This window comes from Paraphaeosphaeria sporulosa (genome assembly GCF_001642045.1).
Source record: "Paraphaeosphaeria sporulosa strain AP3s5-JAC2a unplaced genomic scaffold CC84scaffold_1, whole genome shotgun sequence".
Lineage (NCBI taxonomy): Eukaryota > Fungi > Ascomycota > Dothideomycetes > Pleosporales > Didymosphaeriaceae > Paraphaeosphaeria > Paraphaeosphaeria sporulosa.
This window is the reverse complement of record NW_017253360.1, coordinates 4,004,573-4,031,945: the sequence shown is the minus strand read 5'-3', so window position 1 is coordinate 4,031,945 and position 27,373 is coordinate 4,004,573. Positions and strand designations below refer to the sequence as shown.

The 27,373-nt window shown below is 53.1% G+C and overlaps 10 protein-coding genes across 10 annotated transcripts; 7 read left to right on the top strand and 3 right to left on the bottom strand.

Moving 5' to 3' along the window:
• Positions 1 to 2,555: 2,555 nt before the first annotated feature.
• CC84DRAFT_1212151 (uncharacterized protein) lies at positions 2,556 to 4,947 on the bottom strand (the record flags this gene model as incomplete). The annotated part of the gene is made up of 3 exons (XM_018182426.1): positions 2,556 to 4,601; positions 4,651 to 4,765; positions 4,820 to 4,947. The coding sequence occupies 3 exons, from the start codon at positions 4,945 to 4,947 to the stop codon at positions 2,556 to 2,558; spliced, it is 2,289 nt and encodes a 762-aa protein (XP_018042997.1).
• CC84DRAFT_134077 (uncharacterized protein) lies at positions 4,817 to 5,586 on the top strand. Its single transcript, XM_018185384.1, has one exon. It carries the CDS (start codon positions 5,019 to 5,021, stop codon positions 5,487 to 5,489), a length of 471 nt encoding a protein of 156 aa, XP_018042996.1. The 5' UTR covers positions 4,817 to 5,018; the 3' UTR covers positions 5,490 to 5,586.
• A 1,647-nt stretch (positions 5,587 to 7,233) lies between these two features.
• CC84DRAFT_133727 (glycerol-3-phosphate phosphatase 1) lies at positions 7,234 to 8,567 on the bottom strand. The gene is made up of 4 exons (XM_018185382.1): positions 8,380 to 8,567; positions 8,282 to 8,329; positions 8,018 to 8,127; positions 7,234 to 7,962 (listed from the first exon to the last, which is right to left on the bottom strand). The coding sequence occupies exons 1-4, from the start codon at positions 8,382 to 8,384 to the stop codon at positions 7,469 to 7,471; spliced, it is 657 nt and encodes a 218-aa protein (XP_018042995.1). The 5' UTR covers positions 8,385 to 8,567; the 3' UTR covers positions 7,234 to 7,468.
• Positions 8,568 to 8,991: 424 nt separating this feature from the next.
• Positions 8,992 to 10,734, top strand: CC84DRAFT_1212149 (nucleolar GTP-binding protein 2; the record flags this gene model as incomplete). Its single annotated transcript, XM_018182425.1, has 4 exons — positions 8,992 to 9,004; positions 9,055 to 9,149; positions 9,199 to 9,450; positions 9,502 to 10,734. The coding sequence occupies 4 exons, from the start codon at positions 8,992 to 8,994 to the stop codon at positions 10,732 to 10,734; spliced, it is 1,593 nt and encodes a 530-aa protein (XP_018042994.1).
• A 443-nt stretch (positions 10,735 to 11,177) lies between these two features.
• CC84DRAFT_1171313 (delta 1-pyrroline-5-carboxylate dehydrogenase-like protein) lies at positions 11,178 to 13,164 on the top strand (the record flags this gene model as incomplete). Its single annotated transcript, XM_018179904.1, has 6 exons — positions 11,178 to 11,300; positions 11,355 to 11,462; positions 11,515 to 11,746; positions 11,802 to 11,865; positions 11,918 to 11,986; positions 12,036 to 13,164. The coding sequence occupies 6 exons, from the start codon at positions 11,178 to 11,180 to the stop codon at positions 13,162 to 13,164; spliced, it is 1,725 nt and encodes a 574-aa protein (XP_018042993.1).
• Positions 13,165 to 14,785: 1,621 nt separating this feature from the next.
• CC84DRAFT_1183228 (MFS general substrate transporter) lies at positions 14,786 to 16,754 on the top strand (the record flags this gene model as incomplete). Its single annotated transcript, XM_018180676.1, has 2 exons — positions 14,786 to 15,059; positions 15,109 to 16,754. 2 exons carry the CDS (start codon positions 14,786 to 14,788, stop codon positions 16,752 to 16,754), a joined length of 1,920 nt encoding a protein of 639 aa, XP_018042992.1.
• A 502-nt stretch (positions 16,755 to 17,256) lies between these two features.
• Positions 17,257 to 19,053, top strand: CC84DRAFT_1171311 (seven-hairpin glycosidase; the record flags this gene model as incomplete). The annotated part of the gene is made up of 1 exon (XM_018179903.1): positions 17,257 to 19,053. The coding sequence occupies one exon, from the start codon at positions 17,257 to 17,259 to the stop codon at positions 19,051 to 19,053; it is 1,797 nt and encodes a 598-aa protein (XP_018042991.1).
• Positions 19,054 to 19,832: 779 nt separating this feature from the next.
• CC84DRAFT_1076891 (glycoside hydrolase) lies at positions 19,833 to 20,868 on the top strand (the record flags this gene model as incomplete). Its single annotated transcript, XM_018173731.1, has 3 exons — positions 19,833 to 20,101; positions 20,170 to 20,588; positions 20,642 to 20,868. 3 exons carry the CDS (start codon positions 19,833 to 19,835, stop codon positions 20,866 to 20,868), a joined length of 915 nt encoding a protein of 304 aa, XP_018042990.1.
• Positions 20,869 to 21,879: 1,011 nt separating this feature from the next.
• On the top strand, positions 21,880 to 23,457 carry CC84DRAFT_1212144 (ribonuclease III; the record flags this gene model as incomplete). The annotated part of the gene is made up of 1 exon (XM_018182424.1): positions 21,880 to 23,457. One exon carries the CDS (start codon positions 21,880 to 21,882, stop codon positions 23,455 to 23,457), a length of 1,578 nt encoding a protein of 525 aa, XP_018042989.1.
• A 1,839-nt stretch (positions 23,458 to 25,296) lies between these two features.
• CC84DRAFT_1078096 (uncharacterized protein) lies at positions 25,297 to 26,622 on the bottom strand (the record flags this gene model as incomplete). Its single annotated transcript, XM_018173785.1, has 4 exons — positions 25,297 to 25,491; positions 25,695 to 25,985; positions 26,112 to 26,163; positions 26,267 to 26,622. The coding sequence occupies 4 exons, from the start codon at positions 26,620 to 26,622 to the stop codon at positions 25,297 to 25,299; spliced, it is 894 nt and encodes a 297-aa protein (XP_018042988.1).
• Between the last annotated feature and the right edge of the window lie 751 nt (positions 26,623 to 27,373).

Sequence of the window (27,373 nt, the reverse complement as noted above, 5' to 3'; positions counted from 1 at the left end):
GGCATTTGGTATGTTCTTCCTGGAAGCATGAACACCTCGATGTTTTTTCAAGTCACCTGTGTGTTACATTGCGACATTTCATGACGCGATTTGTTTTAAGACCTCCCACACGGCCTCCGACATAATAGATGTCTGAGCGAGACTCTAGAGCGTGATGGGGGAGGGGGACCTATGGGGAAGAAAGAAAAATGGATAGGAAGGCCAGTATATATACTCGGGAGAATTGGGTTACTTCGAGGATATAGCAGCTACGAACCACATGTCAAACTGGAGAAATTTGATTGCTGGAAGTCTGGGAGCAGTGGGGCCTATGAAGTATAGCCCAATCCGGTGGAAGTGAGGATAAAATCAATGATATAAGTGACCTCGACAAACCAGTCTCGACAATGTGACCTGGGCAATCGAAATAGCGTAATAACACCTCGAAAACGTCAAGTAACTACGCATCAAACCACCCATGTGAATGTGAGCCCCTTTTCCATTCTGATTTCACCACGAAGACTTTTCCCCAAGCGCCTAGTATACCTCTGGTACACCACTCATGCAAAGCACAGTTCCTGCATCGGCCACCATAAAATCTACCAAATTCGCTCGCCCAAGCAGCAGGTTTGTTCCTGCGTTTCTCAATAATGTCCCGCCGGACTGAGAACTTACCAGACTTCCAACTCTGACCGGAGTCTCCTCCGGCGGCCTACGTACCGCCACAACTGCCCTCCGCCGTGTAAAGATCGCCCGACCTGTAAACGTCGATTGCGAACAATCACCGCAGAACCCCTGCAGTTTTCTCTCTTGTCCGGTGCTCTCGGTGGGGAAAAGAAGCGCTCCACCGCAACCCAACTCAACCCAACCCAACGCACGCTCTCGGCCACGGTACGGCACAAACGCAGTGGATCAGCAGGCGCCCACAGCTTCGATGCCACAGCAGAATAACACGGCATTCCACCGGCGTGCGCATATGCAAAAGTTCCGAGGTCCAGCACCGCACGCCTCACACAAGCCTCGCTCACGCCAGCCTCGCGCCCGGAGCGGGGCGCTAGTCATCGCGCCTCGTGGGCTGGCTCCGTCCTCCATCGCTCGCGTGCGCATCGGACGTCAAGCCTGCGGTTCGGTTCGGCGGGGGCAAGTAGCGGCGTGGGTCGGACCAGAGTTGCTCCCCACTAAACCTTCCGCTACGACTCAGCGCGCGAGATCAACCCACTTTTCTGCCTCCGGCGCGCCGCTAGAAGCAAATACTGGGTCGATTGCGAACACGGGCGCAGGAGGCGCGCGAAGGCTATGCGAACACGGTGCGGTGTGTGCGAAGGAGAAGACGTCAAACGTATGATCTACACGCGCCGTGCTAGCGCCGCGTTGACTAATCCCCCTGTGGCACATTCACCGCCTCGACGCGCGCAGGTGTTGGGCGCGCCGAGGGATTTCGGGCGCCCGGTGTTTGATCTTGACATCATGTTTGCGGGAGAACTTGAAGCGAGCGCAAGCCGCGTGACTGCGGTATGTCTTGTTTGGATTGACGGGGCAGCGGCTCAGGGGTTTGTATTGAAAACGTTTTAAACCAAACATGCGTTCGCTGAAGAGGGCATGGTTCCTGGGCGAGGAATGTGGGAGACGCGGGTTGTGTAAGGGAAGTGGATCGTTCCGTTGAGAGTGGTGGAAAGTGACAAACTGCTGGATTTCAGGGGCGATACGGGACGGCATGCCGCCCTGAACCGCGTGAGAAGTGGAGACGTAGAGTACGCGGGCGACCCTTGAAATTTTGAATGTCATGAGGATGCTGGCAGCCGGTGTATTCTGCTGAAGATGGCAGAGACGTAGAGCAGGCGGCGGCTTGTCAGAAAAGAAGAGGCCATGATAAGACACCAAACGTAAGAGCAAGTCAGAATGAGCGTTCAACTCAGCGGCAACTTGTCACAATAATGACACGCGCGCTGCTCTTGCATTTGTTGCATCCCCCTTCATATAGTCAAATGCTACCAGATCGTCATATACAAAACTCGAACTCGGCCCATACTCCTACAACAAAACTCCCCTTGCGCCCATACACCGAGCGCTGTGCCAGATTCAAAGTGACTGCTAAGGAGAGACATTAAGGAGAAGACGTCGTAACTTGGCGTGTCCTCGGGGCATTATGTAAACCAAAAAATTCCAGATCTTAAGGAGTGTGTCGCTGCGTCGTAGAGTTGGCCGTCAGAACTCTGATAAGTAAACTCCCTGCCAGGGTGATCCCACGGCTAGCGCCATACAAATGACGAAAAAGTAAAGAGATAACAGGAAAATATGTACCCGTATTACAATTAAGCAGGCAATAACCAGATGAATGCGAGGGGTATGTATGTTAAGTTGCAAGAGTTGCTCCAGCACCAAGCGAAGATAGGCACATTTTGGCGAAGGTGTTCGATGGATTCCGGCCAGGACCGGAATTCACCGCGTAGTGATGCGATCTGTAAGGATAAAAACCAAACGGAGGTGCAAAAACACGAAAGGACAAGCAGAACCTCGGGTATATCAAGTAAAGCATGATCTCCAAACTAACGCCGGGATTCTTGCACTGAGCAGGTTCAGGAGCGGAAGTCGCGCGGACCTTGATTGGCAAAAATATAGTTCTTGGCCTCGGGCGCAGTGGTGCGTCGCATGTGCCCATGAATCCCATCCCCTGGAGGGATATATTGGTTGACCAAAAAGTCCGGCATGGCGGAGACAGGTGGCGCAAACGGCACGTTGTGCTGAATACCACTCAATGAGATATCGTCGTAGTTGAATCCACCGTAAGAGGAACCGAAAAGGGCGTTGGGGTCCTCGCCTTGCCCTTGCGCGTCGACAGGAAGCGATGGTCTCCTAAAATGGCTGGGCTTAGGCTGCTGCAGGGTTAGGTCGGTGCTAGAGTGACATGCAGCCCTCATTCGCGGGGGTTGCATCATGTTCTGGCGTGGAAAGCCCTGCTGTGTAGCCGGTGCAGACTGCGGTGGAGTGTCGCGATACATTTCACCACCAAGTCGAGCTTGATGTAGTTGCGCTGCCTCTAGCGAAGGAGGGGATTCTCCCATAAAAGAACCTGCCTGCTCCATGGCCCAGCTTGCGGCCATGCTCTCCGGAGAACTGTGATCCGGCATAGACGTCCTGATTGTCGGATTGCTCTGCCAGTAAGGGAAACGACCAGGCTCATTAGGCGTCTGCGGCGTTGGTGGAGCCATGCTACCACCGTGACCTACAGTAGTAATACTCGAAGACGATAGAGTCCTCTGGAACTTTGGTGAAGATGCAGCCTCTGAGAAGGTCAAGGACATAGGCGAGCGCTGCGCGGAGCCTGGCTGTGGCTTCTGGACGCGGCCTGGATTGCCAATACCGGAAGATCGAATCCTCCGAAGCGTGTGATCGCTGTTGTTGTTGTTGTTGCCGGGCGAGGGCATACTGCCGCTGTATGAAGCGCTCCTGAAAGAATTTGCGTTGAGGGTGGCCGGGCGTTTCTGCCTCCGAGCAGCTATGCTAGACTGGGTGGGTGATCGGAAGCCCTCTGGTGTCTGGATATGGATTGCTTCAATGTTCGAGGCGAGATTGCTCGTTGACGAGTTGCGTCGTGTGAATATCTCGTCTCCGAAACTGGGAGTCTCGTAGTCCGCAGGCCCTGTGCTAAGCGAGCGTCCGCTGTTGTGTGGCGACGAGAGAATAGCATGCGCGGAAGCGTTGGATTGCTGGTACATGTCAGGGCGCAGGGCTGCCTGAGACTGCGTGTTTGGTCCCCAGAAGTTCGCCTCGGAAGCGGACGCCTGCGGCATGTTGTAGGGGCTAGCAAAGAAGTCATCAGTGTCGTTCTCTTGTTTGGTCTCCGCATCGCCATTCGTGTCAGTCCAACCAGAGTACTTCGACGTGAGGGACGCGACTGAACCAGCGTTTGGCTCAATAGACGATGGATTCGTTGTGTTCGACTGAGTGCCAGAGTAAGGCGAGTCATCCGCCGACAAGGACCCTGCAGTGATCTGCAAGTCGGTAGGTGCGGTGGAGATGATGGGTAGATATGACAGGTAGTCCTGGAAACCACCGAATTGGTCGTCTTCGGGCGTGTCGGCCACGGCGGACATATCGTTTGGCATGGAGAACGGACCGTCGCCGGGCAGACCATTCGGGGCGTTGTCGAAGGCATAATTTGAACCCTGCTGTTGCATAGGAACCGTATTGCTTTGCATGTAAGATGGCCCAGCAGTGGCTGCCATGATTGAATGCATGACCGCATTTGGGTGATAGGAGTTTCCTCGCTCAGCCTCGGGGATCGAGCGCAAAGAATGGTGCATATCGTATTGCTGCTGGAGCATCATCTGCTGTTGGCTTGGGCCTATGTTTAGAGCTGACGGTTGATCGACATTTTGCACAGGCATAGTCGCAGGACTGATATCGGCATTAACGGCAAAATACCCCGGGGCGAGAGACATTTGAGTCTGCGCTTGTTCCATATGCTGAGCGAAGTGTGGCATCGACGCGTGAGCGGGCATCTGCATCGGCGGTGCTCCTGGTACTTGTGGCTGATTGTATAACCCCATCTGCATGTTATACTGATTCATTTGCTTTTTCAAATCCTGCTTCACTTTTGCTCTCCGATTTTGGAACCAGTTCTATGCGCCGTGTTAGCTCAATCACGACTTCAATACGAGCTGCACGAACGTTAATCTTGTCCAGAGGAACCCCGAGATTTTCCGCAAAGCCCTTCTTCGTGCTGGTACTGGGTTTGTGGTGGTTCTGGAAATGGCGCTCAAGGATGTCATGTTGCTCTTTGGTCCTGCAAAAGCACACGGTTAATACAGTCCCACCACGAGGCATGGAACTCACTTACAGACGTGGCTTTACGTCAGCTGTCCCTGGTGGCTTCACTGGTGTCGTTGCCTTGGCACTTCCCATACTGCCCTGAGCAGAAGGTGGCCGTTGGGAGGCAGCATCGCTGCTGTTCCCGAGAGACTGCATGAGAACGGCGCACGGATTTGGTCCACCACGCTCGAAGGGGCAGCGCGAACAGCGGCGCGCCGTGAGACTTGATGGCTTCGTTCCAGCAACGGCGCGCTTTGTTTTGTCTGCGATTCGCTCGTGAGGTGTGCGGTGCGGATGTCGAGTGGGACTGCTGGATCAGGGGCGGTGCCAGGAGCGGTGCCAGCAGAAGCGTGGACGATGTTGTAGTAATGGGGCGAGCGCGGGAAGCACCGCGGGTCGCGGGCTCGGCGGATAACGAGAGCTGGGACGTAAGCGGGATAGAAGCGAGTGACTGTTACGACATCACCGAGCGATGCGCAAACGAAATAACGAGAGGAAGCAGGTCGATTAGCGACAAAGCCGAGAAAGCGAGTGTTAACGGCGGAATGGACTGGTCAGGAGTAAAGTTGGTCGCAGTGGGCGGAGGCAGGCACACCACGCCTCTTAGCAGCGGGAGCAGCACTGGGTCTGAGCTCAGCCTGATTCGCCCGCCCTCCACTGACCTGACTGACCTCCGCCGCTGGCACACCCAAGAATAGACCCACGCGCAGCCCTCTAACGCAGCGCTGGATCGCGGGCTCAGCACGTTAGCTTACGCACCGGCAGCATGCGTCTCGCGGCGCTGGTGACGAATGGCGGCCGCCGTCGTGGGCTGCCCGCGTCGCCCTCGAAGAGCGTCCGCGCCCGCCTCGCTGCGCTGCATCGTGCCGCTGTGCCCTCGCAATCCCTCTGCGGCGCCCGCGCCTCGCCTGCGCTGCCGCCGAAGCCCCGGCACGCTCGAGGCCGGGGCACCGCGGCGCCCGCAGGGGGGTGCTGGCCGGAGCACACGCCTCAATTGGTGTGAAGACGGCGGCGGCGGCTGATCTGCCCACTGCGGGCAAGCCTGAGCTAGTCATGGAGCTCCCTTCAGTTGCCATCGTCATCTGTCCAATCTCGGGAGATGCGCACATGGTCCTTGGAAGACGACAGCAGCTTGGACCCTTCAGCTCGGAGAATATTTCGCCAGAGTGCCTTTGGTTGCAACGTTCGACGTTGACGGGGAGGCCTGGGGGTTCCTGGCAACGCGACCGCCGCCCGTCGCAGCAAAGCATGAAGGCTACCGGGCGCTAGGCTCAGCGGGCCCGGAGAGTCCCCTTTGTCCCGACCTCAAGCGCTAACCCAACTCTCGCTGTTCTGCTCAATGTCCAAGGCGCCGCTTCGCCAATCACCAGTGTTGTCGCCGCTCGTCACTCACTCCACACCTGACCTCAACACACCACCGTGGGCAGCGACTAGAGAACAGCTTGTGCGACCTTCGTTTGCTTCCACCGGACCCTCGTTCTGCACCATCAAGGGGGCGCGAGTGTCTCTCGGCGACTCGGAAAGCGGCGTAAACACGGGTAGAATCATTCAACTGTGTACCTTGCAGCCTCCACTTGTCTTTGGCATCGGTGTGACCCGAGAGACTCAAAGCGTCTCAATGCGGTCTTCATCCTGTTGCACAGAGCCCGCAGCTGGCCCTTTTGGGCGACAACCCATCACACCTCAGGTTAGCACTGTCTTCTAGCCATGCGCACCATGCATCTTGCGCTTGTCGTCAACTCCAGGCCAGACGAGCCAGCTGAGTTGGGGGGGCCGGGGAACTGGTAACAAGGGAGGAGGAGCACAGCCTCATTACCCCTGTCTACCCCGAGTATCTTCGATTGGTGCAAACGCACGCGGCATCTTCCCGCGGACATTTTCGCGTGCGCGCCGAAGCGGGAGTAAGGATTTGTCCATGCTCAAGTCACGTCCTTCATGCATTTCCAGGACAGTGCTGCTCGGCGAACAGGCTTGGATGCGGCGGCGAAATTCTGTTATGCATGTAACCTGTCCCTGTCCCTCGAAAATCGGACCCAGCGGCTGTGGCTTAGACTGCAGGGGCGAGGGCGGCATGCAATGCAACGTTTTTGCGATGTAGCAGTCGACAAAACATCCTGGTAATAGACGCACTTCAGCGGCGCGATAGTAGATCAACGCAGAACCGTTTGTCTGGGTGAAAACAATCGCCCATGCCGTGGCTGCGCACATATCATCTTTTCGATTGGCTGCAGACGGGGGTATCCTGCAGAGACAAGGATGCACAGCCGGAGCACCTCGGTCACCGAGTAAACTTGCCTCCTACATGTGAGCACGCGGACTGTTCACAATTGTCACTGGTAGTCGAGGATTTTTAGACCTCTGGTTACTACACCATTGGCGAGATCTCCGTCATGTAGAAGTGGGACGTTTGCTCCCACTATTCTTCGATTCGCTACCTGGATAATCAGGCAGCTTGTGTATACCTCTATAAAAAGCGTCATTCTTCCAGCCAGTCTCGAAAGAGGCTGTCGGCGATTTTGTGGGTGTACTGTAGCCAGGGTACCTTTGTGAACATGAGTGGTACGATGCCCTTCTGATGCTGCTAAGATACCGGAGAGACCACTAAAATGGACAAGAACCATGTTACTTGTAGCCTCCGCTTCGGTCACATAGCAAGCATACGTTCATCCTACCACGTTTACCACACTAGGGCATTGACAATCTCAATCTGTGCTTCTCCGGTGGCTTTGGTCCAAGATTTTAGTGAGATTGAGCGCATGTCTTGAACAATAAAATCTGCGCCAGCGTCCTTGAGCTGCTCCAACGTGTGGGTCGTATGTAACGCTATGACCGTAAATCCTGCGGCCTTGCCGGACTTGATTCCAGCAGGTGCGTCTTCAAAAACGACGATGGAAGGCTGTTCTTTTGACAGTGCGAGCTTCTTTTTCCCCAATAGATAGCAGGCAGGGTCGGGTTTGCCATTGTCAACGTCTTCAGCTGTGACAAGATTCTTTGGATGCGCTAGTTTCATGACCTTCAGCCAGCCGGTGACTAAAGGTCGCGTGCCTGAGGTAACGATGGCCCAAGGGATAGATTGCTTCTCGAGCTCTTCTAGAAAAGTACGGGAGCCAGGGATTTCGACTGCGTCCGCGCCAAATTCAATTGGGATTTGCCCTTCTTTCTCGCCAATGTCTATGGTTTGAGCATCAGCCAATTGCCATGTGGGAACGCCACGTGGGATGCCTACATTCCCAGTTTGCGAGTTTGGGTTCATAGATCTTGAGCACGTCGATCGATCTTCGGCCGTGAGATGTCGCAAGTATGACCTCTGGGTCCACGCCGATTTCTTTTCCAATTCTGCTTCGATCAGCATAAGCAACAGCTGACGAGTGATGAGACGCTGGTGTCGTCATCAGCCGGAACGTCGCCTAAGGCTACAAGGCGCCTTGAGGAGCTGCAACTGGACTGAGACGGACAACCACAGCTCTCACCCGAAATGCGAGCCACTCACGCTTGCCAATTTTTTACCACGGCTTCAGTCGAGTCAATTATAGTACCGCTGGTGGAGATCAGTATTGTAGGACAATTTATGTGACCATTTCAATTTACTCCATGTCGAAGAGCTAGTATCCATTAACATCTAGACAGAGCCCTGGGGAGTATCACTCACCATGCCATCGCTAGTAATTGTCGTTGGTGGAGCACTGAAAGACGGCTCGATGGATTCCGGAACAGTCATTTTGGCGGCGGACGAAGGGTTTGCTTTGGTATAAGAAATCTCCAGAGGCTCCAAAATGGAACGCTTGCAGTACAAATACTTTCCGACGGATGAGGCGAGAGACTAGAAAATGTAAGTCATCTGCAAGGGCTTGCCACATAGGGTATGCCGCCCGCCGATTACAAGCTGCAAGTGACAGACTGACACCTGTAGAATAGCCACGCGCGTCGTTGGTGAGTCGATATCTGCTATCTTCGGAGTAGGCGCTGCGATATACGGTGTGCGACTGGCCTGTTCCTACACGAGGAAGTGGGCAATTGTGATCCCCATATATCCATGGATGTTAGTCGAGTATGTGACCCACAATTTACGCCCGCGCTTCGGCATTCTGTCCCCGCTCACCGCCGATGCACGTGATGCGAAATCTTGGCAGTCATGAATTTTTGGATTTTGGAGAGAAGGCGCGACTACACACAAATTCTACAACCCGCACCAACGCAGCCATGAAAGTCGGAAGTGAGTCTACGAGTCCCTTCATACTTGTGATCATGCTGACGACGATCTAGAACCTAAATCAAAGCGCGTACCCGTCCGCCTGAGGCACAAGATCGAAAAGTCCTCCGCAGCGAAACAGCGCAAGGCGAAAAAGGATGCCAAGAAGGTACAGCAGACAGTCTGATATACATACCACCGGATGCTAAGTACTGCAGAACCCCGAATGGCGCTCGAAGATGAAGAAGGACCCCGGGATTCCGAACCTCTTCCCGTACAAAGACAAGATCATACAAGAGATTGAGGAGTCGCGTCGGGTGAAGGCAGAAGAGCTTGCGCAACGCAGGGAGCTAGCGAAGGAGCAAAGGCTCTCCGGAGAAGCGACAATGGACACTGAAGGCTACAACGACTTAGCAGAGGAGGACGAGCTGCTTGAGGAAGAGTCGGAGAATGACGACTCAATGCAGGTGGTGCGTACATCGGTCTGCTGGGGAGGATAACACACGCTGATTGAAGTACAGGACGACTCAAATCCCATGGCCGCTCTGCTTGCTTCGGCAAAAGCTCGCGCTGCGAAATTCGAACAGAAGAAGTCGCATGACGAGGAGGCAATGGACGAAGACGAGGAAGACGACTTCGAACGCTTTGATCTCGAGGATGACGAGGGCGCGGTCAACGTCCGCAAAGACTCTTCCCGGAAACAATTCGACAAGGTTTACAAGCAAGTCGTGGACGCCGCCGACGTGGTACTGTACGTGCTCGACGCTCGAGACCCGCAAGGCACACGGTCGAAAGAGGTGGAGCAGGCCGTCATGGCAGCCGACAGAGGTGCCAAGCGCATGATCTTCATCCTCAATAAGATCGACCTCGTGCCGCCCCCAGTCCTCAAGTCCTGGCTTGTTCACCTACGACGATCGTTCCCCACACTCCCTTTGCGCGCTTCAAAGCCTGCACCGAATGCAAAGACTTTCGACCACAAGGAGCTCACGATCAAGGGAACGTCAGACACTCTTTTCCGAGCGCTCAAGACCTTCTCTGAAGCGAGACAGTTAAAGCGATCCGTCAAGGTCGGCATCATTGGTTACCCCAACGTTGGCAAATCCTCCGTCATCAATGCGCTTACCCAGAAGCTGGGCGGCAGAACTGGCACTTGCCCGACGGGAGCTGAGGCTGGTGTCACCACGAGCTTGCGCGAAGTTAAGCTGGACAGCAAGTTGAAGCTTCTCGACTCTCCTGGAATCGTTTTCCCCAACAACCCTGAAGGCGGCAAGACTAGCAAGGTTGAGGAGAAGGCGAGACTCATTCTCCTGAACGCGGTCCCGCCGAAAGAGATTGACGACCCTGTGCCTGCTGTCAACCTCCTTCTCAAGAGACTCTCCGCCACACCGGAGCTCTTCCAGAAGATGGTCGATGTATACGATCTCCCACCCCTACATTTCGTCAATGGCGATAACACGACGGACTTCCTGGTGCAAGTAGCAAGGAAGCGAGGTCGTCTCGGGAAAGGCGGCATTCCCAACCTCCACAGCGCAGCGCAGACGGTCATCACAGATTGGCGAGATGGTCGAATTCAAGGTTGGACCGATCCGCCAGCATACAAGCCCACTCTCACCAAGAGTAACAAGACTGCTCCTGCTACGAAGGGCGGACTTGTCGGTGACCAGAAGGAAATTGTCAAGGAATGGGCCGCCGAGTTCAAGCTCGAGGGTCTGTGGGGTGATGACGTGAACGAGACAGATGCCATGGAGCTGTAGGGGGTGTTTATGCCATCCGTACTTTTATGATCTGGATAGTTTTGGCGTTTCTATGGTCTTACTGCATCTAAAGTATGACCTGTGTTTTGGGATAGATCTATGATACCAAATCTACACAAGCGACGATTTGAATTCTTGTCTGACCAAGGCTGACGTACGAGATTGAAAACTCAAGTTCAATGATACTATCACAACATTCGAGAAATCCCTTCAGCGACATCGGCGCCCGGACTTGCAAAGCGTCGTGGTTGCCGGTGTTAGTGTAGGATTGAGCACGTGCAATGCCGTCTTTGGAGTAGTCGGGACTGTGGGGTTCGCCCCGCTTTGCGGCTTGCGTCGGCTCAACAGCCAAGCTGCGAGCTACCTTAATGTACAAATATCATAGAGCGTCTTTCGCAACACGTTCTTTTGCAGAGCATACTTTTGCCATTATTCATATCAAAATGTCTTCTCTGAGGACGCTGCGGCCAGCTTCGCAATCGCTAAAGGCACAATGTAGCACCGCCAGGAGAGGCGTCGCCACGATGGCCAATTTTAGGACACCCACCATCAACAACGAGCCCAACGTAAGTTAGATGTATCTCAGATATTGCAGTACTCAGATTGACTTTTTGTTATAGCAACATTACACGAAGGGATCGGTGGAACGCCAGAAGCTACAGGAGGCCGTAGCAGCTTTGAAGCAGCGAATACCGCTAGACGTCCCTTTGGCAGTGGGCGGAAAGCACGTACGTGAAGATTAGTCTGAAACCCAAAGGACTAAACTAATAACTCTGCTAGATCACCAACTGTTCCATCCTTACACAGCACAACCCTTCCTCGCACGCCGATGTTGTCGCTAAGTACTCCAACGCAAGCACAGCAGACGTTAACAAGGCAATCGATGAGGCTCTCTCAGCGCAAGAAGCCTGGGCGAATCTACCTTTTGCCGATCGTGCTGCCGTTTTCCTAAAAGCAGCAGATCTCATATCGACAAAGTACCGATACGAGATCATGGCTGCAACTATGATCGGTGAGCTTCTTTGTAATATAATGCCCTGATGTGTATATAGCTAAAACAAACCTAGGACAGGGAAAAAACGCATGGCAAGCGGAGATCGACTCAGCAGCAGAGCTGTGCGACTTCTTCAGGTGGGCGAGCATGTTGTGTACCTGCATATACCACTGTGGCTAAAATTAGCAGATTCAACGTCAAGTACGCAGAGGAGACCTATGGAGAACAGCCTGTGCACAACTCACCTGGAGTGTGGAAGTACGTGGACACGCGACACAGATCTTGTATCTTTGCTAACGGGTCACAGCCGTGTCGAGTACCGCCCGCTTGAAGGCTTTGTATACGCAATCTCCCCTTTTAACTTCACTGCTATCGGAGGAAACCTTCCTGCAGCCCCTGCGCTGATGGGTAACGTCGTTGTGTGGAAGCCATCACCATCTGCGATCGCGTCGAACTGGCTTGTCTACCAGATTCTCATCGAGGCAGGCTTGCCTCCAAACGTCATTCAGTGGGTGCCTGGTGACGCAGTCGAAGTTACTCAAGCGGTGCTGGCACACCGCCAATTCGCAGCTCTGCACTACACAGGCAGCACAGCTGTGTTCCGCTCGTTGTACGGCACGATTGCCAACGGTGTAGCTGAAGGCAAATACCAAGGCTATCCTCGCATTGTCGGCGAGACAGGCGGAAAGAATTACCATCTTATCCACCCTAGCGCGGACGTTTCTAACGCGGCAATTCAGACCGTTCGTGGCGCGTTCGAGTACCAAGGCCAAAAATGCAGCGCTTGCTCCCGTCTCTACGTTCCGAAGTCCATTTGGCCTGAATTCAAGGAGAAGCTTGTCAGTGAGACGGCAGCACTGAAGATCGGCGAGCCTTCCGATTTCTCTAACTTTATCGGCCCGGTGATCCACGAAGGTAGCTTCAAGAAGCTCTCTGGTGTTATCGATGAGGCGAAGAACGACAGCGAGCTTGAGCTCCTTGTTGGTGGAAAGTATGATGGAAGCAAGGGCTATTACATCCACCCAACCATTTACCAGACGACCAACCCCAACCATTCTCTCTTGTCCCGCGAGCTCTTCGGCCCTGTCCTCGTCGCTTACGTATACGACGACTCTGTTCCCGACGCCTTTGCCAAGATCTGCAAGCAGATTGATTCGACTTCCGAATACGCTCTCACCGGCGCTGTCTTCGCGCAGGACCGGGAAACGATTCGCTTCGCCGAGAACGCTCTCCGCAACTCGGCCGGCAACTTCTACGTCAACTGCAAGTGCACTGGTGCTGTGGTTGGCCAGCAGCCATTCGGTGGATCGCGCGCTAGCGGCACAAACGACAAAGCTGGAAGTGCGACACTCCTATCCCGCTTTGTTAACATGCGGTCGGTCAAGGAAGAGTTCCTTCCAACAACCAAGGTCCAGTACCCCAGCAACGAGGTTTAAAAGTTCTGAGTAAGCTTAGACATGACAACTTTACGACTACGTGGCGTTGGATTCGGCGTTTTGGAGGGATGAGATTGCATATTGGCGATTTGGACTTGGGCATCTATGCTTCGATCACGCACATCCGGATGGGCGCAGTTTGTAGCAAAAGCATTTGAGATCGTTCACGTATTTCCATTGCATTGTACAGCGACTTCAAATCAGGGATTAGAAAGTCATACGGTATATGTTGTCGGGGCCCATCGGCGCGTCAAAGTCGCGAGAAAGGAAGCGAACATAATATGTCAGCGATGATTTCAAACCACAGCAGTCACGAATAAGATCAATGAGCTAGTGTACACACTCGATTTGATAGTCTCAATCGTCGCAAGCTTAACCCCGAAAAATCGGCTTAGGTGGACCGTTGTTACAGCCCCTGCTTTGTGGATTAGACAGTGGAGAGTGGAGAACGGAATTGGGCAAACTCCACTCCGAAAACCGTTTGTTGGGGTGAACGAAGCCTCGGTACGGCTTACACTACAGCAGCCTGTACATCTTTGGGGGGCTTGTATGCAGAAATCGCGGTCATACGCAAGTTTCACGGATCACAAAGGCAACCTTCGTATGGTACCGAGAAAGACCTGAATCCTACAACAGTCACATATTTGTAGCTAATGGGATGGTTGCCATGGAAAAGGAACTCGCGGCGGCGACGCCGAGGCATAACAGCCACAAGCAGAGACTTTGAAAAATTCAATCTCAAAACGCTCGCTCGGCGATGGCGCCGCGGCGGAAACTAAACGTTGAGAGGCAAGCGTCCGCTCGTTAGTGGAAACGCTGTCCTGGACTTGGTGTTTTCTGACTCGGAGATCGGAGCCCGGATCGGACCGTGGGCTCTGTTGTGTGTTTCTGGAAGGGCGATGGACTTCGGCAGGGCTGATGCAGATGCAAATGCAAACGCTGCTGCGATCTCACAAGATGCATCTCAACATCATCATGCTTCCCAGCACGTGGCGACGAGTCTTGCTGCTGCTTCATAATCTGCTCCTGCAAGCAGGCTTCTGCGCATGTATTGCTGACTCCATAACGTTAAGCCCGACGCCATGGGTACACAACGAGGAGAGATCATACCGTCCGACCCTCCGCCGGCGCGCGCGTCCAGGCGCAGTTTACTGACTCTCCCTTCTTATCCCCGGCCCAGATTGCTTTCCCGCATGACTAGATCAGCCTCGGTATCTACCCGTTCCAGCTAGCGCAGTGTGCAAAACGCCTTTGGATCGCCGCTACGTCAACGATCGCGGTAGGAAGCGTGCCGAGGCGGTCCACTTTTCCGGCGCAGATGCGCGCTGATTGGTTAGCGGACGGACCGTTGTGACGCTCGGCCGAGGTGTTTCCATGGTGTCATTGTGCGGTGGGTTGGGCAACGCGTGTGGTAGGGCGCAAGGGGCGGTTTCCAGGCAGATAGATACTGGTGGAGCCGCGCAGGTTCGAGAATTCTGGTCCGTAGGGCAAGGCTTTTAATAGTATACATAACCGAGTCGTCTCTACTCCTCGGAGCGCACCTGCATTCTCCAGATCTTCGTACCCTCCCTTGTATACCTTACTTTTTTAATAGCTCATCGATCGAGCGATCTTTTGCGCAATGGGTGAAGAGAAGGCTGGCATGGACCCTGAGTCTGGCCGTCAGGGCATCCCCCATATGAAACTTATCCTCGAGCAGGGCGTGGTCACCGATGAGATTGTGAACTGGGAATATGAAGGCGCGGGCACCGAGGAAGACCCTTACGTTGTGGAATGGATAGAGAATGATCCCCGGAATCCGATGACTTGGAGTACGACGAAGAAGTGGGTCGGATGTGTTTGCATGGCATTTGCGACGTTGACGGTGTCGTTCTGCTCGTCAGCGTTCAGTGGAGGTCAGTTCGGTGCTGTTCTGTTAATGAGGACAAAGCTAACAACGAACAGGTGTACGACAGATACTTATGGAGTTCGATGTTTCCCAGGAAGTCGTCACGCTCGGCATTTCCCTATTCGTTCTAGGTTTCGCACTCGGCCCATTGCTCTGGGCGCCCTTCAGTGAACTGTACGGTCGCCAGATAGTGTTCTTCGGCACGTTTCTAGCCTTCGTGGCGTTCAATGCCGGTGCTGCTGGATCGAAGAACATCTGGACTCTCCTTATCCTCCGATTCTTCAGCGGTGCCTTCGGATCATCGCCGCTTACGAACGCTGGAGGTGTTGTCGCCGATTTGTTTGCAGCGAAAGAGCGCGGTCTGGCGATGTCCATCTTCTCTGTCGCGCCATTCATGGGTCCTGTCCTCGGTCCGATCGTTGGCGGATTCCTTGGGATGACTGAAGGATGGAGATGGGTGGAGGGGCTCATGGCCATTTTCTCCGGAATCGTCTTCTTCATCGCCATCCTGTGTGTTCCCGAAACGTACCCACCGGTCCTACTCCGTAAGCGTGCGCAGACTTTGTCAAAGATGACTGGAAAGGTGTACATGTCAAGAGGTGATATCGACCAGGGTAAGATCACGCTCGGAGAGGCCTTCTCGACCGGACTGAAGCGTCCCTGGATCCTGCTGTTCACTGAGCCCATCGTCTTCCTCCTGAGTCTGTACATGGCAATCATCTACGGAACTTTGTACATGCTCTTCGGCGCTTACCCGATTGTCTACCGTCTTGGGCGTGGGTGGAATGAGGGAATCAGTGGACTCCCTTTTGCGGGCGTTGCTATTGGCATGATCGCAGCCGTCACCTACACTATCGTATACGACAACAAGCGCTACGTTCGGTGCGCAGAGAAATCTGCGAATGGATTCGCAACTCCTGAGGACCGACTGCCTACCGCCATTATCGGAGGAATTGCCCTGCCAATTGGCCTCTTCTGGTTCGCCTGGACCAACTCTCCCTCCCTGCCATGGGCTGCTTCCGTCGCGGCAGGCATTCCCTTCGGCTTCGGAATGGTTCTCATCTTCTTAAGCATCATGAACTATTTGATCGATGCCTATACCATCTTCGCGGCCTCCGTACTGGCGGGTAACGGCATCATCCGCTCGGTATTTGGTGCTGCCTTTCCTTTGTTTACCTCCCAAATGTACAGTCGCTTGGGCATCCACTGGGCGTCTTCAATTCCCGCCTTCCTTGCCCTAGCCTGCCTTCCCTTTCCCTTCCTCTTCTACAAGTACGGCACCGCTATCCGCAAGAAGTGCAAGTACGCCGCGCAGTCGGAAGCCTTCATGGAGAAGCTTCGAACTTCAGCTGTCCGACGACAAGACACGCCCGAGGACTCCGACAGCTCGCGCACCGCCTCCGTACAGGCCGAGCAAAATGCTGAACAGGAAGCCGTCGACTACTCCTTCGAAGACGAGAAGCCCGTGGGCCCGCAATTCGAGGAGATGCGCACGGCAAAGGAGACTACTGACGGTGCTGCCTTGGAGAAGGTCCACACCGGCAGGAGCACGAGGTCGAGACGTAGCGTGCGGACGGTCAAGGAGGCGGAGTACGATGGTAACCCGTACGAGATTGACCGTATCAACACACGGGAGAGCTTTAAGCGGCCGAGGGGCGCGAGTCTGAAAGACGGACTCACTAAGACGAAGAGCCGACAGTAGGATGGAGGTCGCGGAGTAATTAATTTTGAGCGTTCGAGCATGGACTGGATACTAAAATTGGGATAGAGGAGAGCATTTGATACCAACTGTGTACTGGACACTGCATTAATTTCTATTTGTTGCCAGCCTTGACATCTGAACGATCGAAAGTATTTGGGTTTGTGAGCTTGTATCGTGGTCGGTGATTGCTGTAATAGGCCACCCCAGAGCAACGCATCGTTCAAGAAGAAGACACTTGCGCTCGTGGCATGGATTAAAGACCATCAATATAGAGGTGCGATTGAGGGTTTGCAGAGTGGCGCGAAGTACCTTCCGCTTCGGCCTAGCGTGGACCCTGCATGACAGCCACGATGCAAGGCACCCCATGCCCACGGCACGGAACAACCACACCATGCTCAGCTCCATCTGTTGCATCGCTTTCCAGCCAATGCCGCACCTCCAAGCAGATATGATAGGGACTTCGTTGTACCCTTCTCCACGTCGCGACACCTGAGTAGCCACCATGGCGCGCTTCCGAACACGACACGTCGCCTTTTGCACGTTCCTGCTCGTATTCCTTTGGTACATGCTCCCCGAAGAAGAGCTCGCGATACGCCGTCATGTCCAGCCCCGCGACGCACCTAACGCAGGCACTGCGGAGCTGGCACGATATATGAACGATCCGAAGCGAATCCCGCACATCGAAGCCAGCCAAAGCACCTTCAGCTGGAACACCGTCCAGTTCAAGTACCCACCTGAGCTCACCCCGAAGCTCCCTCCACCCGCTCCGAAGCGCCCTCGCATACAGCATGAGTTCCGGCCCGAATCGCGGAGTGTTGCTGCCGAACAAGAGCGAAGAAGACAGGAGGTGCTACGCGTGTTCAAAAAGGCATGGACGAGTTACAAGAGCAAGGCGTGGATGAAAGACGCGCTGAAGCCGCTGAGCGGGAGCTTTGTGGATCAGTTCAGTGGCTGGGCTGCAACGCTGGTGGACAGTCTGGACACGCTGTGGATGATGGGCTTAAGAGACGATTTCTACGACGCCGTAGAGGCTGTGGCGACAATTGACTTTGGATATAGCACTTCTGGTAGGGTGAACACGTTCGAGACGAATATACGATACTTGGGAGGCCTGCTTGCGGCTTACGATTTGAGCGGGCATGAGGTACTCAAAGAAAAGGCCATCGAGGTTGGAGACTTGTTGTACGCAGGCTTCAACACGAAGAACAAGATGCCAGTGGATTTCATATCCTTCGAAGACGCCAAAGAAGGCAGCGGATTAGTAGTTGAAAGGTCTGTGGTCAGTGCATCGCCAGGTACGATTACGCTGGAGTTCAGCCGGCTGAGCCAGATCACTGGCGACAACAAGTACTACGCGGCAGTCTCCCACGTTATGGACATGTTCTACGAGCAGCAGAACAAGACCAAGCTTCCGGGAATGTGGCCGATGATGGTCTCCATGGTCAACGAAGATGCGATCTCTGGCTACCAGTTCACGATCGGTGGGAACGCAGACTCCATGTACGAATACCTGCCCAAGGCGCATGCCCTCCTCGGCTCTGCAGACGCAAGTTCGCGCAAGTATGAAGTTATGGCCCGTACCTTTATGGACACCGCAATAGACAATCTCTTCTTCCGACCCATGACCCCAACCCAAGAAGACATCCTCATCTCGGGCAATTGCGACGTTCTCGAAGATGGTCCCAGCCTGGACCCTGAAAGCGAGCACCTTTCCTGTTTCATTGGCGGTCTATATGCTCTCGGCGGTCGTCTCTTCAATAACGCTACCTACCTAGACGCTGGTGCAAAGCTCACACGCGGCTGCATATACGCCTACAAATCCTTCCCAACCGGTATCATGCCAGAGCGATACAACATGGTCAAATGCCCTGGTTCGGACCCAAAGACAGCCTGCAAGTGGGATGAAGATCTGTACGTCGCTGAATGCGGAAAGCGGACCCAACACCGTGAGGGACTGCCCAAAGGCTTCACAACGGCAAAAGACCCGCGCTATATCCTCCGCCCTGAGGCCATCGAGAGCGTTTTCATACTTTGGCGGATCACTGGACAAGAGGAGTACAGAGACGCGGCTTGGGACATGTTCCTGGCCGTGGCCAACGCAACTGATACCGAGTATGCCAATGCGGCGATCGAGGATGTGAACACCATCGGATCGAAACAAACAGACTACATGGAGAGCTTCTGGCTGGCGGAGACCTTGAAGTACTTCTATCTGGTGTTTGCGCATGCAGATCTCATCAGTCTGGACGACTATGTGCTGAACACTGAGGCGCACCCGTTTAAGCTTTCGAATTCTTAGGAACATTCGGCGCGGGACGGGAGTGCAGCTTCACGAGCGAATCTATGCATTATGAGGCGTTTTGGTGTTGAGGGTCGTCCTGAGCTGTGTTGAGGTGGAGTGAAAGGCCTCGTGGTTGTGTTCGTTTCAACGGACTTGGCGTTCCTGGCGCTAAAAATATAGTGACGGGAGTGTGCGCTAATTGGTTCATACCTGCAGAGTTGCGGCGTCGATGCAAAGCTGGGGAACGCTATTGGGTAGACCCGAGCGTCACGTTAACTTGCGCGACCTAGATGCGCAGAATTCGATGCTTTGCTTTACTGTAATTTTTCTTTGTGACATGTTTCCCTTCCCTGCGTTTTGTTTGGGTCCTGGCGCGACCCGTTGATGATGCTGGGGAACATGTAGTAATGTGCTGTTAGGAGACATACAACAACAGTCACGGAGTGAACATGTTAACAGACCATCGTCTCCTTTGAGGAACAGCACATGTTGCAAGTCTCCGAGAGCTTACCGTGCCCAGGACGCTGCCGCAAGGCGACCGATGCGCCACACTGCACCAAGCAGGGGCTAGCTGAGTTAGGATCACCGTTGCGGCCCCTTCATCTCCAACGTCGCGCCGCACCCCGTCTCTGCTCACTCCACACCTTCTTGTACATTCTGTTGTACAGTCGTTCTTTGCACACTCGCGTTTGTCATTTCTCCTAACCTTCAGTCACTCTCTTTGCGCACTCAACCAACGCTCCCTACACCGAAACCGCTCCTCGACTCCCTCGAACACCCTCTCAAAGCGACCGAAGATGCGTTTCTGCACTGCCGCAGCGGTCGCTCTCGCAGCGGCGCCCGCCGTTGTTTCCGCCGCAAAAGGCACCATGGGCTTTGCGCTCGGCACAAAAGAAGCCAACGGCGACTGCAAGACGCAGAGTGACTACGAGGCCGACTTCGACGCCATCAAGGAGGCGTCCGGCGCGACGATTGTGCGTGGATACGCGGCGGCCGACTGCAACATGACGAAGGCGATCCTGCCTGCAGCCGAGAAGAAGGGCTTCAAGGTCGTGCTCGGAATCTGGTACGCTTCCTTACCTCCTTTATGTCCGCCCTACGTCGTTGGAAATTGTGCTGACACTATACCTGCAGGCCCGACGTTGAAGAGTCCTTTAACAACGACCTCAACGCCATCACCGCCGTCGCAGACAAGTACAAGGACACCATCTACGCCGTGACCGTCGGCTCCGAGACGCTGTACCGCGGCAACTTCACAGGCTCGGAGCTCAAGGCCAAAATAGACACAGTAAAAAGCAAGCTTCCGGATAACATCAAGATCGGCACTGCGGACTCGTGGAACAAATTCTTCGATGGCACCGCCGATGCGATCCTGCCCTCTGTCGACATCCTCATGATCAACGCGTTTGCGTTCTGGCAGGGCGCGGGCGGCGATAACGCTACCCACGTGTACCTCAACGACATGTTCCAGGCCATCAGCCATATTGAGGAGAAGGTTGGCGGAAGTGACAAGATCGAGATCTGGAACGGCGAGACGGGGTGGCCTACTGCTGGTGCGTCTCCTACCTACACGCTGTATTGTACCGCTACTGACTGAAGTCCGCAGATGGCACCGACTACGGCGCCGCCAAGGGCGGCCTCGACAACGCGAAGAACTTCTACCACACGGGCTTCTGCGCGCTGCTCGACTGGGGCTTCAACGCCTTCTTCTTCGAGGCTTTCGACGAGCCCTGGAAGCCGGCGTCTGTTGGTGATAACGGCAATGTCGCAGACGAGACGACCTGGGGCGCTATGACGAGCGACCGCAAGACGAAGTACTCGCTCAAGTGCTAGACGTGTGGCAGAGGCTAGGACGGGGTCTGTGTATCTATCGTAGATGGGTAGTGGTGGATGTGGATATTGAACGTGGGAGGGCAATGCACGGCTATCTTTTGCAGGTGCAGGGACGTGCCGATTTAGATTCCCATTTGCATATTATTTATTAAGGCTGTGTTTACTGGATGAGTGCGTTCTTTCACCTTTTGCTGAGGATGCCATGTTGCCCATGGTGTATGGTGCTGCGAGGCGCTGTGGTCTGAGAGACTTTCTGCGCTGCGCCTTCTAGGTACAAGCGTGTTCATTGGAGAAGGTAATATGAAGTGTCTGCTTGTTAATATGTGGGCGGTTATCGTGAAGAATGCATTTGGCTGGGGTCTGATGTGTGGTTTGTTAGTATGGAAGACGCACTGGACCGAGTACTGAGTCAATGCTGCCGTTTGGAATCTATGTGTTTTGGCACCTAACAGAGTTTATGTACTACGTTTTGCCATGGCCTACAAAAGCTCGCGAAGATCTACAGATGGCTTACCGGTAGTTAATTTCTTTGGGAGTTGCCTGGACATCAAGGTTCTTGCATGTGTTCTTGTGATCGGATGGGAACTGTGAATGGTGCCAATTTGTCGTATAGGTTACACTTCACTCAAAATCAGACTATGAAGCGTATAGATGTCGTCTTTCCTATGTCCTGTGAGGGCTGAGCGCTGTGTGCTATGGCTGGCGGCTACGGACGGTGTCCAGTAAATGGCCCGTGCTTGTGGCGTGCAAAAAGTCACGGATAATGTTCGAACACCAGCGGCATCTCCTTTCACCAATGCATCTATCCACAGAAGTACGATCCCGAGCTTTGTCTAGCAGATAGATTCACAGCACGGAATGCTTACATCGTGTTGTTCGTTCAGATGAACAGTGCGACTTCGGATGACGTTTGTACCGCTAGCTCTCCGGTGGACCACGAAATCTAACACATGACAGATTCTGTCTTGACGATGTATAGCCACAGCTTTTGATTGGGTTGTTATTTTCAGGATGGGGCGTCTTGTCACTGTCACACAATCCGCATATCGTCCAGTGCTCGGCGTGCAGGACAAGAAAAAACTCTCCAATTATAAGAAGAAGGCCAAGAATCTCAAGGCGATCAGGGGCAGATCTCTCTCGCACAGCGAAAGGAATGAACTTGCATGGCTTGTCAGGGCTCGTGAATGCATAATGGCAGGTTTGTTGACTGTGAACCAAGCAAAAGGCCTCGAGTCGTATCGCAAACTGAGTCCAACGGCCCAATTCCAACAGCTGGATCAGAATCATATGGAGGTCCGTAGGAATCTCGGGCTTCTCCATGGTCGAATATCTGACGACGATGACGGATATGGAAAGGCCCAGAACTTATTGAATGATAGTTCGGCGTTCGAAGCACGACAAGCACAACCAATGAGGTTATTCCAGCAAGCAGCCAGTCTACCCTCACCAAACCCAGGAGCGGTAAAAGCATTCATATACTCCCTTATGGGGCTATCCCCGGATGCAGGAACAAATCCACAGCCCACTCCATTCCAGCATTCCGGGAGGTCATGGGTTGTGAAGAACGCTACCAAAAGCCGAATTCTTAGTGTAAAAGAACATCTGTCTCAATTCTTCTGGAAGGCCAGTCCTTCCCGGCGAAATAGCTTCCATGGCCGAACCGAGCATCTTGATCGCCTCTCAAAATTCTTCACGCGGCGAGATAACCTCTTCTTCAACATGTCCCCAGACCCGTTACAATTCTATCGACCGCCCCCAATGATACACCAAGACCTCTTTGACGCAGCCACGCGAGTTGTCCGCGTTGAGAATATCATTGGGTACAGGTTTCAGAACAAAAAGCTCTGCATAGAAGCCCTCAAAGGTTCCATGGTCGACATACCATTGTACTGGCAAGGGGTCATTACGCCCATCGCGAATAACCGGAGACTCGCTCTATTAGGCGATCGTGTACTGGCGCTAGGGATGACTGCCTTATGGTGGGATGCTAAATTGCCAACCTCGGCCTATGGTACCGCAATGGCAAAACTCGAATCACGAGCGTCCCTGGGTCTTAGGGCCACGCTGCTGGGTATCGACGACACGCTTATAATACGAAATGGAGCAAACCCGGTTCCAAGACACCTAATTGCCGAAACCCTTGAGGCGATCATCGGTGCCGTGTATGTGGATTCCAACAATAGCTTGTCCGTTGTGCAGGGAGTGTTGAAGAAGTTACGATTCGAAAAAGACCTACACCAGCTTGCGGAGGCAATGAAACCAAGCCTTGAACATGCGGCAGTATCAACCACTTCCACAGCTGATCCTACGGTCAGGTCTGTCACTGCTTCTGCAATCGACCCTGCAACCAAGTCTATGACTGCTTCAATAGTCGATTCTACACCCGATACTTCCACTCATCCTATACCTAGATCTGCAATCGAACTTTCAGTCACTCTGGCACCCGAGTCTGCAACGCTGCCGACACTGATTAATCACGATTACAGCAGAGAGATATTGGACGATATTCAATGCAAGAAACACGAGAGAAAAGAGAAAATAGAAAGGGAAGAGTTGATTCTGGAGAAGCCCGAGGAGAAAAGACTGTAATGGAAGCGCAACATGAAGGTCAAGAAACACGCGAATCAAAAGACGAGCTATCTTGCGGGGAACGCCGGAAACGGTAGAACTGTAACAGGAGCAAGAGCAGGAAAATGAGGCAAAGGATGGCTTCATAGAAGTGCAGCCACAAGAGATTGGAATGCCTGAGGAGACTAGTTGTGAGCCTAACTCGAGAGGACGAACAGAGCATCAAGCGCTTTACGCAGTGGGCTAGTCTCCAGATACATCTATCGTCTATTCGCCGAAGAGCCCATTCTCGGTCAAGATCGTGTCCAGATGAGCCAATTTATAGGGAGCGCATAGACGAGCAGCCGAAGGAAGAGCAGCCTAGTACATTACTTCCTATGAAGCTGGAGCTGGCCATGCCGAGGCTTATCACCGAGGCAGAATCATTTGACACCGAGAAAGTCGTCATCGAGTTATCGCTTAGGATACTGGAGGTGCCGGAGGATCGCGCTACACGACGGACGAAAAAGCAAAGTCTTCCACGGCGCTTGAGACCGCGAATGATGAGGAGAAACAGGTGGAAACCCGTGAAGATCGTGAAGCTTGCATCAACCTGAGAGTCTGAATCGGCCGTCTCTCTTGTGGCAAGAGAAGTCAAAGCTGCACATGAAGTCTTGGCTTCAGCAGGATCCAAGCCTACGGGAGACAGTCTATCTTCAGAAGATGGCAACCCTACTAACAAGTCTGCCGCTCGAGTTCCCTCTCGCAGGCATCAAGCCAACTTGGGACAGAGTCATCCTTTGAAGGGCACCCGAACGTTCAAACCTAGGGAACCTTCCCTTCTGTCATCTTCCTATCTACAATCGAGCTTCAGAGGAAGCTCGCTATACGCCGAGTCAACGGAATCCATCGATACTGCGACACCCAGAGCTACAGACGTCACCAAATCCGCGGACGACGCTCAGGGTCCAGTACAACCAGCGGGACCCCATCTCCAGTCCCCAGCGCAATTAGTTACCTCAGTATCGTCATCGCTCTCCACGCCCTGGAATTTCCGAGCCAGTACCTCGATGGCCACCCATTCTGATGAGAAAGTCCCTTCTTCTGCTGAAAACTCCATCCCTCTCATCAGTAAGACTGAAGTATAGCACATATGCCCCGTTACACTCAGTAACCGTAGCAGAGCATAGTATGCGCGCCATCGACGAACGTCCCTGCAAGAGTGGTCGAAGGAAGACGTGGCTAACAGAATGTGGCACGACATTGTTGAGCGGCCACAGCGGATATAGAGGAAGCAGCTCCCTGATCGTCCCAGGACGACGCGTGATTACTCTGATTATTCCGGAAGGGAGCGGCGTGACCCTGATCAGGCGAAATCGAAGCATCATCAGTCCTGTCATTGGCGCATGAGAAAACGTTTCCTGAAAGGTTCCCAAGATGGCGCTTCCCCCCGCTTGCCTGGATTGGTAAGAAGACGCAGAAAGATACTAGTTCGAAATTGGACTGGCCATGGAGCTGGAAGGAGGATATGCGGCAGTTCGTGGGACATTTTGGCATTGCATATCCATTTGCGGCTTGCATCGATGTTTCTTGAGAGCATTATAGATTTTTGACGTCTTGGCTTATTAATGTGTATGTTTATTGTACGATGGAGAACACGGAAGAAGCGACGCTAAGTCGAGAAGAAACGCTTTACCGCAAAATTTAAATGGCATTAACTCCCAGAACCGTCATTGTGACTATCAGAGCGATTTCCACCATTCGAATAGTTTGTTGGATGATCTCCCGATCCATGCAACAAGTATGTTAAAAAATCTCAATATCCTGTCCAAGGCTTTGGTGAACGGATTTTGTGAGCCCAAGAAGCGTACTGAGCAAATTTCAGCCCAGACCGAGAAGCTTCCTGACCGCCTTTTGAATGAGCGACCTATGGAGAAGCCATGCTATTGTACCATTCAAGACAGATGTCACAACGAAGACTGTAAAGAAGAGTCCCCAAGCTAGGCTGTCGTTCTTGGGCTTGACAAAGTCCATGCTGAAGATGGCGGCGGTGAAGAGCAGTGGGAATGCTACGTACTGAGATGGCCGTTATTCAGCGTGCAAGTATCTGACGTTCGTCCGGAGAAACTTACTACCGTCATCTGGGTAAGTATCCGGATGTTTTCACCCTGCGTTATTGCCGTCTCGGTCTGGCTGAGGCTGGAAACTGTGTGAAACTGCCGGGTGGTTTAGCACCTACACTCCAGAAAAGTAGCCGGGCATGTCTTCTTAGGACGTACATTTTCAATCCTGGATTTGAACTTTGCTCTTTGAGTGAGCAAGAAACCGCGCAACCTCTCAAGCTCCTCTATACTTTGAATTATACTGCCAAGGAGTCGTGAGTAAGCAGGCTTTTTTGCGTCATTGCGGCGTCCCTCTAGTACAAAGAGCGAAATCTGGGTCTTCCGAAACGATTCCCACGCGTCTATTGTACTACCGATGGAGTCGCTGAAGTTTTGAATCGTCTCAAGCACATCACTTAGAGTTTGCGTATGCCCGCTCCGATCGGACATGAATCCAGGAGTTCGCACCTATCAATCGTGAGCAATCTCGTTCCAGTCAAATGGCGTCTGCCAGTCGAGTGTGATCGCCTCAATTCTACCTAGGTGGGTGTGCAGCTCCATAGTGGCATGCTAATTGATCAGGGATCGACTTACATACGTCTCCATGCGCTTGCTGAAAGTCCCAATCAATGCTGTATACTCCTGACTATTATGATGGGCACAAAATCAGTATAAGACGCAAGGAAGGGGAGAGATAAGGAGGTACGTATGCTCAGGATGTAGGAACTTCGCACTCGGGGGTCACATACACCACCTGCGATAATCTTACTTCAAGCTGTTTCAACCAATATTCTCTCGGATCCGAAGACAAAGTGGGGTCATATGATAATGTCGGAGGATCCAAGCGAAGTGTAAGATTGGTCTCTGGATCCTGGATCGGATTGAGATACTTATCATAATGGAGCTCCGAGCCAAAGAAGGTCTCCACAAAAAATATCTCTGTCCAGAAAGACTCGTCAGGTCCCCAACAAAGGGATGATATCTGAGCTTCATGGTAAAAAAGGTCGTCGGGATCTTTCGATTCACATTGAAGAGGAAGAACCTCGGACTTTCGCAGACGCTTCCCAGCAATCGTACGATGATCTTCAGTCCTTCCAACGCGCATCGCATAGTATGGTAAGTGGAACTCGAAAAAGAAACCCCACGTCTAGTAGAGGTCAACACTCGTCCTTAAAAATCGTAGGAGCATGGGCCATATTAACATAGAAGTCGCACATGTCGTCAAAAATGCGTGGGCAACTCGTGCAGAAAGGGTAGTGTCTGGTGCGAACTTACCGTCGTAGCCGAAAAAATGCACTCTCGGGTCAGATATCGATGCATCGTATTTCGTACAGGTATGGTGGATCTAAGAGCAACGGAGGAAGCCAACACGAGCGCGGTAGCTGGGCTCAAATCCGGAAGGAATCTGAACATGTCAGTGAACAGGCGAGTCTCTGGGAAGCTAACGTACATAATCCGTCTTTCAGCTCTACGAGCTAAGCTATTTCGCTATAGAAGGATGAGTGCCACCGTGCCTGATTATCGAAAGATACTATTACCTGTTTATGGAGATTTTCGTAAAGCTTCGAAGTGGATAGATTGCCCGAATAAGAGATGTCATCTGTACATGTACTTCCAGTTATGTTTTTACACCGTGTATGGTCGTGACAATCTACCAGGAGACCAGCAATGCCTGTACCGAAGACTGGATGTCGGATATCAATGTCAATAGAACGGGTAGGTCCGCTCGGCAGCCTGAAGACAAGCTCTTCGAGGAACTCTCTTAACACTCGTCGTTGGTGAGGTATTGGTCCAGTCAATCTGGTGTATCCGCGCTCCATGAATCTCCTGATGATCTCAGAAACATTGTGCTGTGA

Bases quoted from the DNA above. Each gene is read 5' to 3' on its own strand.
- CC84DRAFT_134077 (XM_018185384.1), top strand. From the start codon at position 5,019: ATGGCTTCGTTCCAGCAACGGCGCGCTTTGTTTTGTCTGCGATTCGCT.
- CC84DRAFT_133727 (XM_018185382.1), bottom strand. The intron at 8,128-8,281 runs GTGAGTGGCTCG...TGATCGAAGCAG, and splicing joins GTGGTAAAAAATTGGCAAGC to AATTGGAAAAGAAATCGGCG. The intron at 7,963-8,017 runs GTAGGCATCCCA...CTCAAACCATAG, and splicing joins CAAACTCGCAAACTGGGAAT to ACATTGGCGAGAAAGAAGGG.